General features: G+C 37.3%; 1 protein-coding gene across 13 annotated transcripts in view; it reads right to left on the bottom strand.

Moving 5' to 3' along the window:
• ALMS1 (ALMS1 centrosome and basal body associated protein) overlaps positions 1-15,101 on the bottom strand; it is a 208,891-nt gene that overhangs the window by 138,008 nt on the left and 55,782 nt on the right. For all 13 annotated transcript variants that reach the window (XM_044392239.3, XM_044392227.3, XM_057308925.1 and 10 more), the window contains 2 exons: positions 3,087-9,272; positions 1,690-1,823 (listed from right to left, as the gene is read on the bottom strand). In XM_044392239.3, the coding sequence (XP_044248174.3) occupies positions 1,690-1,823; positions 3,087-9,272 (6,320 nt within the window). The remainder of the gene's footprint in view (positions 1-1,689; positions 1,824-3,086; positions 9,273-15,101) is intronic.

Here is a 15,101-nt window from a genome sequence, read left to right as displayed (position 1 = left end):
GGAAATTCTGACATAAGGTACAACATGGATGAACCTTGAAGACATTATGCTAAATGACATAAACTTACCACAAAAAGCAAATACTGTAGATTCTACTTATATGAGGTACTTAATTGAAATCATAAACACAAGGGCGCCTGGCTGGTTCAGTCTGTTAAGTATCTGCCTTCAGCTCAAGTCATGGTCCTAGAGTCCCAGGATGGAGCCCCAAGTCGGGCTCCCTGTTCAGCAGGGAGTCTGCTTCTCCCTCTCCCCCTCACCCCACTTGTGCTCTCTCTCTTGTGCACTCTCTCAAATAAATACATTTTTAAAAAATCTTTTAAAAAACCATAGGGGTGCCCCAGGGTCCTAGAATCAAACCCCACATCAGGCTCCCTGCTTGGTGGAGACTGCTTCTCCCTCTCCCTCTGCTGCTCCCCCACTTGTGCTTGCTCTCTATCAAATAAATAAGTAAAATCTTAAAAAAAATCATAAAGGTAGAATGGTGCTTGCCAGGGCTGGGGGGAGAGTGGAATGGAGAGAAATTGTTTAATAAGTACAAAGTTTCACTCTTGCAAGATGAAAAGAGTTTCTGGAAATGGGATGGTGGTGATGATCTCAAACATATACACAAATCTAAAATCCAATCTGATTTAAACTTTTAAAAAACTTTTCCAAAAAAGAAATAAGCCAAATAATTATGCTGTATCACTGACAAAAAATTTTCTAAAAAACTATGAATTAGGCCATAAAATCTATGCATTATCAATTTTTATAGTATTAATAGTAATGATAATAATTGCCAAATATTGAGACTAGATATCACACGTTCCACTAAGCATTATCACATACAACCCATACCAAAACCCTCTAAGATAGGTATTATCATACCTTACTACTACTCATGAAAGCAGACCAAATGCCCTATCCACAACATAATGGACAAACTATGATATATTCTTACACTAGAATACCTACAGTACTGAAAATGAATAAACTAAAACTACATACATCTACACAGAAGAATCTCAAAAACTCAAGTCTGTGTGAAAAATGTAATTCTCAGAATATATACCATGTTGATTCGATCTATTAAAGAATTCAAAACTACACTGAACAGCAAGAGAATATCAATATATGTCAGGATAGGAAGTCAAAGAAATACGACTGGGGCGAGGACACACAGGACTTCTATGGTTTTTGGTAATATTCCATTTATCAAGTTAGCGGGCCAATATATAGGAATTAATTTTTTTTCTTTATTCTTTATTCTTTGTTATGTTTCATATATGTTTTCTTTACTATGCATGAAATAGTTCACACCTGAAGGAAAATATGTACTATTAAAAAGAAAATCATTTAAACATAGGCTATTATATCTCTATGCTCTTAAGTAGATAATATGTATCTGAAAATGGCTGGACTTCACCTGCACCTCAAGTTATCATCCTCATGAGAAAATACAAATGACAAAGCAAATCTATTCTTATTTTCCTAAGGAGGTAATTCTTTTTCAATAGATGAGTTTGGAATTAATCAAAACTTACTGAATCTAATCCTTAAATATTAACTTTGAAGAAATAAGACTCTTAACACTTTATCCAGATTATTGATGACTCAGCTTGTGTCATCAACGTCCAAGTAAGAGATACAAACTGTACTGCCCTTTCTTTCACATTTTCTCTCTTCATTTCTACATTTGTTTTATACCTTGGACAAGTCAGTTGTTCTCTCATGACCAAACAACTTTGCTTTGATCTCTTCTACTTTTCTCCTGTCATCTTCATTTAATTCTGAAATGGAGTAGCCACACTCATGAGCCAGATTAAATTTCAGGTTCCAGGCTGAAAAGAAAATATAAAAACACTTGAGATAATGCAATGCAAAAATGGTAATTTTCAGTGATTATAAGAGCATAGAAAACCATTAATATATCCAGCTAAATGCTACCACAATACTTAGCAAAAAGTATATGTTCTCAATTATACGACAAACTATTATAAGTTCTTAAGAGCAATCATTTCACTGAAAAGTGTGATTTTTAAAAACCACATTCTACAGATATTTCTCCAAAGAGGACACTTTATGATTTTCAATTATTTTTATCTTAATCTTCCTTCCAATCAGGATGGTCCCTTTACCTCCCCTATTACTTCCTGCTACAGTTACTGTTGCTTCCATGAGAGCTGATATTTAATAATAATCAATAAAACTTGGGAGTTTTCTGGAGTCAGAATATGCATCAGTGATAAAAGGAACACTACAGGTAGTTAATCTCAAGGGAAAACTTATAAACGAATCAGGGAGGCCTGAACTGTTTATAAGTTGTTTTCTAAAATATATTCCCCATTTTTTTTAAAGATTATTTATTTATTTATTTAACAGAGAGAGAGACAGCCAGCAAGAGAAGGAACATAAGCAGAGGGAGTGGGAGAGGAGAAGCAGGCTCCTAGTGGAGAAGCCTGATGTGGGGCTCGATCCTAGAATGCCAGGATCACGCCCTGAGCCGAAGGCAGACGCTTAATGACTGCGCCACCCAGGTGCCCCTATATTCCCCCATTTTGTCTTAAATTTTTTTCTCTTTTTTAATGGCATTCTACTATTTGAGATTAATGGGAATAGTAAACATCCTCTTTCAAAGCTCTAACCCAAGTTTTAGTGTGCAATACTTGTTTTTCCTAATGTCTAAAATATGCTCTAAGAATTTTATTAGAAAAGGGGAAATGTATATATAGTGTTAAGATAACAGTGTTATTTAGAGCAGAGCAAATTGTTTTCATTTTTTTTCTGCATCCAAAATAGAATACTATAAGAGGAGGATTAAGGAAACAGGAGAACTTTAGGAATCTGAAAACCCAAGCTATCTCCTTACTCTCCTTCAGGCTTCAGAACCTACCTAAGACCCCTAAATTCAAACTAGAACTATTAATACTGTGACTTACATTATTGGTTAAATGGACTTATTCTGGATTATGGCAGAAAATCTAATCATTCTAACATTCCTACAAGAAAATAAATTTAGACTCCAAACACTTAACTTTAAACAATTATTAAAGTATAATGTTTATAAGCTTGACCTACCTTTATAACAAATTATCAGTTCCTACCTCGTGCTCGTACTCGACACTCCTCTTCCTCTGCATTTCTGAGTATTTGTTTAGCATGATTCAGTGAGGATTCACATTTCAGGAGGTTTCTGACATGTGCAGCCAGTGAATCTACACTGCTACCAGCACCATCATCACTCTCCAATACACCTTCTTCTTCTCTACTATCTGTTAAGCTTGTCTTGGATGAAGCATATGGAAAGAAGTTTAGAAGAACATCAGAAACTGACTCCAATGAATTACTGTCCCATGAGCAGGAACTGGCATCACTACTTGAATCGCTTTTAATGATAGTCATCATAGGTATAACAATTTTATTCCCAATGGTTCCACTATACCCTTCAGGTTCAGATCTCATTACAGATTTGGCTGCTCTACATTGCCGAAGGGTTTCGTCTACTGTCACTCTGGCTTTGCTTTCTGCTTCCTGTAGAGGACTTCTAACTGTAGTTGAACTAATAAACTCCCAATTCTCAATGCCTCTCTGGCATTTCAGATTTGTCTGTGTGCTAATATCCTTCTGTATGCACTTGTTGCTTGAGCTTTCCTCTGTAAATGGCTGTCTCTGAGGCAAATCACCATTAGATTCATCAGCTGTGAGGGGTTCTTTGAAGCAAACCACCTTCTTAGATTGTATAAATGAAATATCACTCACATCTCGGAAAGGGACAAGGGGAGCAGGAAAATTGCATCGTTTCAGTGCTATATTTTCTGCCTCCATTAAAAGGGTCCGAATCTCTCTAAGAGTTTTGGAACCACTGCTTGTATCTTGAATTTCCTCAGACCCTACATCTTCAAAACCTGAAGATTCTGGCTTACTTATTATAACTCTACCATCAGCCTGAGAACTTAAAGGCATATTGTTTGAGATAACACTGGAGTTAGAAGAATCCAAATTATCTATTAGCATTTGAACATGGTCTGAAACAAGTTTCTGCTTCTCACTATGTGAATAAGTACTAGGAGTAACTGTCGATAACCCAGTAATCTGATCAACTTGTCCAACACCCCTTGAGAACATCAGAGCATCTTGCGTTATATGTCTATCTGGCAAATCCTGTTGATAGAATATATTTGGTTTCTCTCTGTGTGAAAAGGAACTAGTAGGAACTGTTGGTAACAGACTTTTCTGGTCAGCTGGTATAGGAATTGTTGAAACCTTCTGTGCATCTTCAGCTAGATGTTTGTCTGGCAATTCCTGTGGGTAGAAAATATTAGATTTCTCTCTGTGGGAATAGGAACTAGAAAGAGGTATTGGTATTCCAGAGTTCACAACAGTTGGTTCAGAGACAGGTGAAATTTTCAAAATATCCTCACTATGATGTCTACCTGGCAGCTCCTGTTGAAAGAAAATACTGGGCTTTACACTCTGAGAATAGGAATTATGAAGAACTGTCGGTAACGGTGTCTTCTGGTTATCTGGTCCAATCACAGTTGAAATTTTGGGCTTTTCTCTTTGTGAGTAGGAACTAAGGGGAGCTGTTAGTAACTCAGTCTTCTCGTCATCTCGTAAAATCACAGGTGAAATCCTGAGTTTCTCTTTATGTGAGTAAGAACAAGAAGGTCCTGTTGGTATTTCAGTCTTCTGATCAGCAGGCCCAGGAAGAGCAAAAATTTTTAAAGCTTCTTCAGTAACATCTGGCAACTGCTGCTGGTAAAAAACACTGTCCTTGTCTCTGTATGAATAGGAACTAGAGGGAATTATATGTATCCCAGTCTTCTGGTCACCTGGTCCAGAAACAGCTGAAACTTTCAGAGTTTCTTCAGTAATATCTGGCGACTCCCTCTGATAAAAAAAGATGGGGCTCTCTCTATGTGAATAGGAAGCAGAGGACCCAAATTGTATCCCAGTCCTCTGGTCAGCTGAACCAGGAGCCCCTAAAACTTTTAAAGCACCTTCAATAGGATCTGGCAACTCCTGCTGGTAAGAAATGATGGGCTTCTCTGTATGTGAGTAAGGAGTAGAGGTTACTACTGGTATTCCAGTCTTCTGGTCACCTAGTCTGGGAACCCTGAAAACACTTAAAGCCGCTTGAGTAAGATCTGGCAACTCTTGCTGATAAATAATGGGCTTCTCTCTATGTGAGTAAGAAGCCGAGGTATCTGTTGGTTTTCTGGTCTTCTGATCACCTGGCCCAGAATCAGCTGAAATTTTCAGAGCTTCTACAGCCAGCTGATTGTCTGACAAGGGTTGTTGGTACAAAATACTGGGCTTCTCCCTATGAGAGTAAGAAACAGAAGGTACTGTTGGTATCCCAGTCTCCTGGTCAGCTGGTCCAGGAGAAGCTGCAACATTCAGAGCCTCTTCAGTGAGATGTCTATCCGATAAGGCCTGCTGATAGAAAATAATGGGCTTCCCTCCAAGTGAGTAGGAACTTGAAGGCACTGCTGATATCTCAGTCTTCTGATCACCTGTTCCAGAAACAGCTGAAGCTTTCACAGTCTCTTCAGTTAGATGACTGCCTGATAACTCCTGTTGGTAAAAAATATTAGACTTCTCTCTATGTGAGTAGGAACTAGAAGGTTCTGATGACAACCCACTCTTCTGGTCAGTTGGTCCAAGAATAGCTGAAACTTTCAGAGTCTCCTGAGGTAACTGGCCATCTGTCAAGCCCTGTGAGTAGAAAATGATGGGCCTCTCTCTAAGATAGTAGGAACTAGAAGGTTCTGGTGGCAACCCAGTCTTCTGGTCAGCTGGTCCAGGAATAGCTGAAACTTTCAGAGCCTCCTGAGGCACCCGACTGTCTGTCAAGCCCTGTGAGTAGAAAATAATGGGCTCCTCCCTATATGAGTAGGAACTGGAAGGTTCTGATGGCAACCCAGTCTTCTGGTCAGTTGGTCCAGGAATAGCTGAAACTTTCAGAGCCTCCTGAGGTTCCTGGCTGTCTGTCAAGCCCTGTGAGTAGAAAATAATGGGCTTCTCCCTATATGAGTGGAAAACAGAAGGTTCTGATGGCAACCCAGTCTTCTGGTCAGTTGGTCCAGGAATAGCTGAAACTTTCAGAACCTCCTGAGGTATGTGACTGTCTGCCAAGCCCTGAGGGTAGAAAATAATGGGCTTCTCCCTATATGAGTAGGAACTGGAAGGTTCTGATGGCAACCCAGTCTTCTGGTCAGTTGGTCCAGGAATAGCTGAAACTTTCAGAGCCTCCTGAGGTACCTGGCTGTCTGTCAAGCCGTCTGGGTAGAAAATAATAGGCTTCTCTCTAGGTGAGTAGGAACTAGAAGATTCTGGTGGCAACCCTCCAGTCTTCTGGTCAATTGGTCCAGGAACAGCTGAAACTTTCAGAGCCTCCTGAGGTACCTGGCCGTCTGGCAAGCTCTGTGGGTAGAAAGTAATGGGCTTCTCTCTATGTGAGTAGGAACTAGAAGGTTCTGATGGCAACTCAGTCTTCTGGTCAGCTGGTCCAAGAATAGCTGAAATTTTCAGAGCCTCTTCAAGTAAATGCCTGCCTGGCAAGGCCTGAGGGGAAAAAATAATGGGCTTCTCTCTAGATGAGTAGGAACTAGAAGGTTCTGGTAGCAACCCAGTCTTCTGGTCAGTTGGTCCAGGAACAGCTGAAACTTTCAGAGCCTCCTGAGGTACTTGGCTGTCTGTCAAGCCCTGTGGGTAGAGAGTAATGGGCTTCTCTCTAGGTGAGTAGGAACTAGAAGATTCTGATGGCAACTCAGTCTTCTGGTCAGCTGATCCAGGAACAGCTGAAACTTTCAGAGCCTCTTCAAGTAAATGACTGCCTGGCAAGGCCTGAGGGGAAAAAATAATGGGCTTCTCTCTAGGTGAGTAGGAACTAGAAGGTTCTGATGGCAACTCAGTCTTCTGGTCAGTTGATCCAGGAACAGCTGAAACTTTCAGAGCCTCTTCAAGTAAATGACTGCCTGGCAAGGCCTGAGGGGGAAAAATAATGGGCTTCTCTCTAGGTGAGTAGGAACTAGAAGGTTCTGATGGCAACTCAGTCTTCTGGTCAGCTGATCCAGGAACAGCTGAAACTTTCAGAGCCTCTCCAAGTAAATGACTGCCTGGCAAGGCCTGAGGGGAAAAAATAATGGGCTTCTCTCTAGGTGAGAAGGAAGTAGAGGATACTGTTGATATTCCAGTCTTCCAGTCAGCTGATCCAGATATGGCTGAAGCTTTCAGAGCCTCTTCAGTGAGATGAATGTCTGTCAAGCCCTGTGGGTTGAAGAAGATAATGGGTTTCTCTCTATGTGAGGAAGAAGTAGAGGGAACTACTGGTATTTCATTCTGATCAGCTGGTTCAGAAACAGATGTAACTTTTAGAGCTTCTTCAGGTAGATGACTGTCTGGCAAGCCCTGTGGGTAGAAAATAAAGGGCTTTTCTATATCGGAGTAAGAAGGAGAAGTTACTGTTGATATCTCGGTCTTCTGGTCAGTAAGTTCAGGAACAGGTGAAACCTTCTGAGCCTGTTCAGTTAGAGAACTGTCTGGCAACTCCTGCTGGTAGAAAATATTGTGCTTCTCTCTATGTGAGTAGAAATTAGAAGCTTCTGATAGTAACCCACTCTTTTTTTCAGCTGATCCAGAAGCAACTGAAACTTTCAGAGCCTCTTCAGATAGACAACTGCCTGGTAAGACCTTTTTGTAGAAAATACCAGGCTTCTCTCTATGTGAGTAAGAACTAGAGGGTACTGCTGGTATCCCAGCCTTCTGGTCACCTGGTCTAGGAGCAGATGAAACTTTCAGAGCCTCTTCAATTAGAGGACTATCTGGTAATACCTGCTGATAGAAAATATTGGGCTTCTCTCTAAGAGAGTAGGGCCTAGAGGGCACTACTGGTATCCCAGTATCCTGGTCAGCTGGTCCAGGAACAACTGGAATTTTCAGAGCCTGTTCAGTTAGATGACTATCCAGCAACTCCTGTTGGTAGAAAATATTGGACTTCTCTCTATGTGAGGAAGAAGTAGAGGTTACCGTTGGTATCCCAGTCTTCTGCTCAGTGGATCCAGGAGCAGAGAATTTCAGAGCCTGTTCAGTTAGATGACTTTCTGGCAATGTCTGTTGATAGAAAATACGGGGCCTCTCTCTGTGTGAGTAAGAAGTAGAGGATACTGCAGGTACCCTAGTCTTCTGATCGGCTGGTCCAGGAAGAGCTGCAACTTTCTCAGTCTGTTCAATTAAATGACTATCTGGCAAGACCTGTTGGTAAAAGATACTGGGCTTCTCTCCAAGCGAATAGGAACAGGAAGATAATGAAGGTATCCCAGTGTTTTGATCAGTTGGTCCAGGAACAAATGAAACTTTCAGAACCTGTTTGGTTAGATGACCATCTGACAACTGTTGCTGGGAGAAAATAATGTGCTTCTCTCTTTGTGAATAGGAAGTAGAAGGTACTATCGTTTTCTCAGTCCTCTGGTCAGTAGATACAGGAACAGCTGAAATTTTCAGAGTCTCTTCAGTTAGATGACTGTCTGGCAAGGTCTGAGGGTGGAAAATACCATGCTTCTCCCCACGTGAATAGGAACTTGGAAGGACTGTAGGTATGCCAGTCTTCTGGTCAGCAGGACCAGGAACAGCCGAAAATTTTAGAGTCTCTTCAGTTAGATGACTGCCTGGCAAGGCCTGTTGGTAGAAGATATTATGCTTCCCTCCACGTGAGTAGGAGCTTGGAAGGACTGTAGGTATGCCACTCTTCAGGACAGCAGGACCAGGAACAGCCGAAACTTTTAGAGTCTCTTCAGTTAGATGACTGTCTGGCAAGGCCTGCTGGTAGAAGATATTATGCTTCCCTCCATATGAGTAGGAACTTGGAAGGACTGTAGGTATGCTAGTCTTCTGGTCAGCAGGACCAGGAACAGCTGCAACTTTTAGAGCCTCTTCAGTTAGATGACTGCCTGGCAAGGCCTGTGGGTAGAAAATATTGGGCTTCCCTTTTTGTAAGTAGGAACTAGACGGTACTGTTGATATCCCAGTCTTCTGGTCAGCTACTTCACTAACAGTTGAAACTTTTAGAGTCTCTTCACTTATACTACTATCTACTGATGCCTGTTGGTTGAGTGTATCAGTATGCTGACGAATAGTATTCTCTTGAGGAGACCTTAAAGCCAACTGAGGAAAGTCCTTGGGGAACAAGAATAAATGAGATCCAGTGTCTGAATCTCCAGAAGTAGCAGTGCTGCCTGGTTTCAAGCTGGACTGAGTAACTTCAGTTATGCCTCCTTTGGAAGTATCTCCTAAAAAAAGAGATTTATTAATACTAATATTATATGTTTTTTAATTAAGAAATACTTCTTTTATATAAAAGAAATAAAGCAAGCTTTCTTTCCTTTGACCTTTACACTTCTAGTAAGGAATCCTAAGAAAGTAGTCATCAAAGGAGACAAATATTTACAAAAATATTAATTACAAAGCCATCTACAACAGCAAACTAATGCAGACATAATTAAAATATTCAACAATAGAGTAATGTTTAAAAATAGCAGCATATCCATTTGATGTGATATTATGTGGATTTTCATTAAAATTTGGATTTTTAAAGAATTTTTAACATGATGGGAAAATGCTATCCAGTTTGGCCTTTAATTTCACCCTAGTTATAACCTAATAAGTTAGCCTGTTATTGTGTCATGTATGCCATTAAAAGTCATGCAACTCCTCAATCAGAGACAAAATACTTTATTCCATGGCATAGCAAAGGATCTTCAACTTATTTTCATGGGTTCCCCTATCACTCGAGTCCTACAAGGGCAATGCAGTATGGCCCAGATGGATGCTATGCATGCAGTGAGTTTAAATGATTCTTCTAATAAATGCACCCTGAGAAAATATATATATTTTTTAACTATATGAAACTTATTATAAAGCATCTAAAGATTACACTAAGGATTCTGAACTTAATTCTAAATGGCATCGGGAGTTGTTGATAAATTTGATCAGAACCATACTGCAGAAATATAGATTCAAGATGAGTGGGAAAAGAATGCAAAAGTGTAAGTAGTACAATCTAATAGAACTTTCTGCAACAACAGAGATTTCTGTATTTGTACTGTCTAATCCAGTACTTCTAATTCTGAATGGCAGTGGGAAGTAAATGACTGCAGTAGAAATGACAAGATTTGACAAGATATGCATTCATTCATTTGTTCATTCAAAAAAAAATTAACGTTTACTATGTGCCAGTCACAGTTCTAGATATAGGAAATAGGGCAATAAACAAAGACAAAGTTTACACTCTAATTCTGCCTTATAAAGCTTACATTCTAATAGTAGGAAGTAGACAAAAAAATAAATTGATAAAACATATGGTATGTTAGATGACGGCATGATGGTTGATATATACCATAAGTATTATCTATACAGATCTTCCTCAACTTACAATGGGGTTACATCTTGATAAACCCATCATAAGATGAAAATATAATAAGTCAAAAATACATACAATAATCTAACATACCAAGCATCACAGCTTAGCCTAGCCTAACTTAAACATGCTCAGAACATTTACACTGGCCTAAAATTGGACAAAATTACCTAACACAAAAACTATTTTATAATAAAGTGTTGAATATCTTGTTATTGAATACTGTACTAAAAGTGAAGAACAGAATGGTTGTATGGGTAGAGAATGGTTGTAAGTGTATCAGGTTTTTACCCTTATAATCATGTGGTTGACTGGGAGCTGTGACTCACTGCTGCTGCCCAACATCACAAAAAATTATCATACCATATACGGCTAGCCTAAGAAAATAGCAAAATTTATAATTTGGAGTATGGTTTCTACTGAATGCATGTCATAAAGGTGAAAATTCTAAGTCAAAGCATCCTAAGTGTGGGTCTGTCTGCACTTTACATATAAAGAAATTAAGTTTCAAAGATGAAGATATAAGATTGCTTCTCAATATGGAGATCTTATTAACTTGGAGATTCTGATTCAATAGGTCTAGGATGGGATCTGAAATTTTGCATTTCTAACAAAATCCCTAGTGATGTCCCATACTTTTGGTCCTCAGACCACATTCTGATTGGTAAAGAAATATAACTTCTCCAGAGTTCTACAGTAAATGACAAAAACAGATACTTTAACCTTTTAATTCTAACTCCAAATTCTGAACTCTTTTCACCAAATTATTAGTGACTGCTATTCTAAACCCAACGGTGAGCTTCAAAAAAGCAACTAAATATAGAATTAAATGGGTTGAGGAGTGAATTATAAGGTAAGGAAGTACATTACCAAGTATTAACTCTTCAAGAAAACTAAAGGAGAAGGGATGAATGTAATCTGCATAGTAACTTGAAAAGGAATAGAAATTATGGAAAATTTGTGAGAAAAAAGACTCAAGAAATTAATAAAGCAAAACAGATTAACAGAGTGAACAACCAATGACTCACAGAGGAAATCAAAAGAAAAATCCAGTAATACCTTGAAACAAGTGAAAATGGAAATACAATATACCAAAACTTATGGGGTGCAATTATAGCAGTTCTAAGAGAGAAGTTCATTGTAATAAATGCCTATATCAAGAAATAAGAAAATCTCAAATAAACAACCTAACTTTACATCTTAAAGAACCAGAAAAAGAACAAACAAAGCCCAGTAGAAGGAAGAAAACATAAACGAGAGCAAAAATAAATGCAGTAGAGACTAAATAGACAGTAGAAAAAAAGTTAACGAAACAAAGATCTGGTTCTTTTCAAAGATAAACAAATTGACAAATCTTTAGCTAAAATCACCACCTGTACCCCAAAATACCCAGAGAGGACTCTAATAATAAGACACAAAAACGGAAAAGGAACTATTACAACTGATATCACAGAAATATAAAAGATCAAACAAAACTTTCTACAAATAATTTTACATCAACAAATCTGACAACGTAGAAGAAACATATAACCTACCAAAACTGATTACTAGTAAGCAGATTGAATCAGTAATCAAAAGTGTCCCAACGAATGAAACTCCAGAACCAGATGGCTTCACTGGTGAATTCTACTGAATATTCAAATAATTAATACCAAAATATCTCAAATTCTTCTAAAAAATAAAAGGGAACACTTTCAAACTCATTTTATAAAGCCAGCATTACTCTGATACCAAAAGCAGACAAGGAAAGGACACAATCCCATTTACAATTACATAAAAAAAAAAACCTAAGAATAATTTAACCAAGGGGGGTGAAAGATCTGTACACTGCAAACTACAAGACACTGATAAAAAAGTGGAAAAAGACTCAAATAAATGGAAAGACAATCTACACATCTGAGAAGCTCAATGGACTTAATGTAGAGTAAACACAGAGATCCATACAAATACATCATAATCAAAATGTTGAAAGACTGAATATCTTGAAAGCAGCAAGAGAAAACAAATCACATACAAGGGAATGCTAATAAGATCAATAGCCGACTTCTCATCAGAAACAATAAAGGCCAGAAGACTATGGGAAGACATATTCAGAGTGCTAAGACATATTCAGAGTGTTAAAACAAAAAGATTATCAACCAAGCATTCTAAACTCAACAATCTTTCAAAAGGACGAAATAAAAACATTCCAGGTATATAAAAACTGAGAGAATCTGTTCATAGCAGAACCATCATACAAGAACTACTAACAAATTCTTCAGGCTGAAACCAAGTGACACCAGATAGTAATTTGAATTTACAAAACAAAACAAACAGTGCTAGTAAAGAGAATTATGTAAGTAATTACAAAAAGACAGCATATTTGCATACTTCTTTTCCTTTCTTCTCTTTAAAAGCAATTTTACACAAAGTAATATGTATTTAACTACATTAGTGGGGCTGTAACATATAGAAATGTAACATATTTGACAATTAACATTAAAAGGAGGCAAGTGGGAGCAAAGCTGGAGTGGAGTAAGGAAAAGACACTGGATGGTAACAAACCCACAGGAACAAATAGAGAATAAAAAATGGTAAATTAGAAGATTAATATAATAAACTCTAAATACTTCCTCTCCTCTTAGCTTCTTAAAAATACGAAAAATTATAAAAATAAGTATAATAATGTAACAACGTATCCGTATGTGTTTGTAACACATATAGGTATAATATGTATAGCAATAATAGCACACATAAAAGAGAATAGAGCTATATAGGAGTAATGTCTCTGTATCATACTACAATTAAGTTAGTATAAATCAGGTATATACAATAATAAGATAAATTGTGTAAGCCCTAGAACAACCACTAGAATATAACTTTAAAAATTAACTAGAAAATTAAAGAAATTAAAATGTGACACTAGAAAATATTCACTAAGTCCAATAAAAAGCAGTAAAAAAGGAACATAACAAAAAGACATGAAACATGGAAAGCGAAAAGTAAACCCAGCAAATATATATCCAATCTTAATCAATAATGACATTGAACATGAACTGATTAAACAGTCACATCAAAAGGCAAATATTGTCAGTCTGGATTTAAAAAAAAAAAAAAACAACCCACAAGATCCAACTATAAGCTGTTTACAAGAGATATACTTTAGATTCAAAAAAACAAATAGGTTGAAAGTAAAGGGATGAAAAACATATGCCATACAAGCAGCAAGCGTAAGAACTGAATTGACTATACTGACGTAAGAGAAAATAGACCTTAAAACAAAAAAAGTTACTAGAATTAAAGGGAGACCATTTATAACAACAAAAAGGTCAAGTCATCAGGAATATATAACAATTATAAACATAAATGCACTTAATATCATAATCTCAAAAGTTATGAAGCAAATATAACAGAAAAAATGATGAAACAGACAATTAAACAAAAACAGTTGAAGATTTCAATAGCTTACTTTCAAAAATAGAAACTAGCCAGAAGATCAACAAGGATACAGAAGACTTGAACACTATAAACCCACTAGAACTAAGAGACATGTATAGAACACACCACCTAACAATAGAGAATGCACATTCTTCTTAAGTGTAAACCATACATTCTACAGAATAAACTATACACTAGGACATAAGAGCAAGCCTCAATAAAATTTTAACGAACTAAAATCATACAAAGTAGGTGTTCTCTAACAAAAATGAAATCAAAGGAGATGCTAATAACAAAAGGAAAGTAAAAAATATGTGGAAATTAAACGAGACAGTCCCAAATAACCACGGGGTCAATGAAAACAAACTACAATGGAAACTTAAAAACATTTTAGATGAATTAAAACAAAACACAACAAACCAAAATTCTGAGTATGCCACTAAAGTACTGCTGAGAAATCTATCAATGTAAACACCTATATCAAAAATAAAGTCCCAGGGCACCTGGGAGCTCAGTTAAGTGTCTACCTTCAGCTCAGGTCATGATCTCAGGGTCCTGTGATCAAGCCCCACATCAGGCTCCCTGCTCAGCAGGGAGTCTGCTTCTCTCTCTCCCTTTGCCCCTCCCCACAGCTCGTGCGCAGTCTCTCTCTCTCAAATAGATGAAAAATCTTAAAAAAAAAAAAAAAGTCGCAAATCAATAACCTGTTCTTTCACCTCAAGAAACAGTAAAAAGCACAAACTAAAACTGAAGTGTGAAAGGAAGGAAAAAATAAAGACTATATGGGAATAAAATAGAGATTTAAAAATAGAGAAAAAGAGATCAGAAAAAGTAGAGAAACCAAAGTTTATTTCTTTGAAAAGATGAACATTGACAAAATTTAGCTAGACTCACCAAAAAAAAGAGAGATAGAAAACTCAAATTATCAAAATCAGGAATGAAATAAGGGGTATTACTACCAATCTTCCAAAATAAAAAGGATTATATGGGAATACCATGAACAACCATATGCCAACAAATTAGATAACCTAGCTGGAATGGACAAATTCCACAAAGGACACAAATTATGAAAACTGACTCATGAAAAATATAAAATATAAATAGATTTATAGCAAATAGAAAGATGAAATTATAATTTTAAAACTTCTACAAAGAGGCAGGCAGCTTTACAGTGGGTTTCACCCAATAAAAACTAATACCAATCCTTTACAACTGCTTCCAAAAACTAGAAGATAATGCTTCTCACCTCAACTTGTAACATTAGCATTATCCTTGTACCAGAACC

The sequence above is a fragment of the Ursus arctos genome, unplaced genomic scaffold, assembly GCF_023065955.2.
Source record: "Ursus arctos isolate Adak ecotype North America unplaced genomic scaffold, UrsArc2.0 scaffold_8, whole genome shotgun sequence".
Classification (NCBI taxonomy): domain Eukaryota; kingdom Metazoa; phylum Chordata; class Mammalia; order Carnivora; family Ursidae; genus Ursus; species Ursus arctos.
This window is presented reverse-complemented; position numbering and strand designations above follow the sequence as displayed.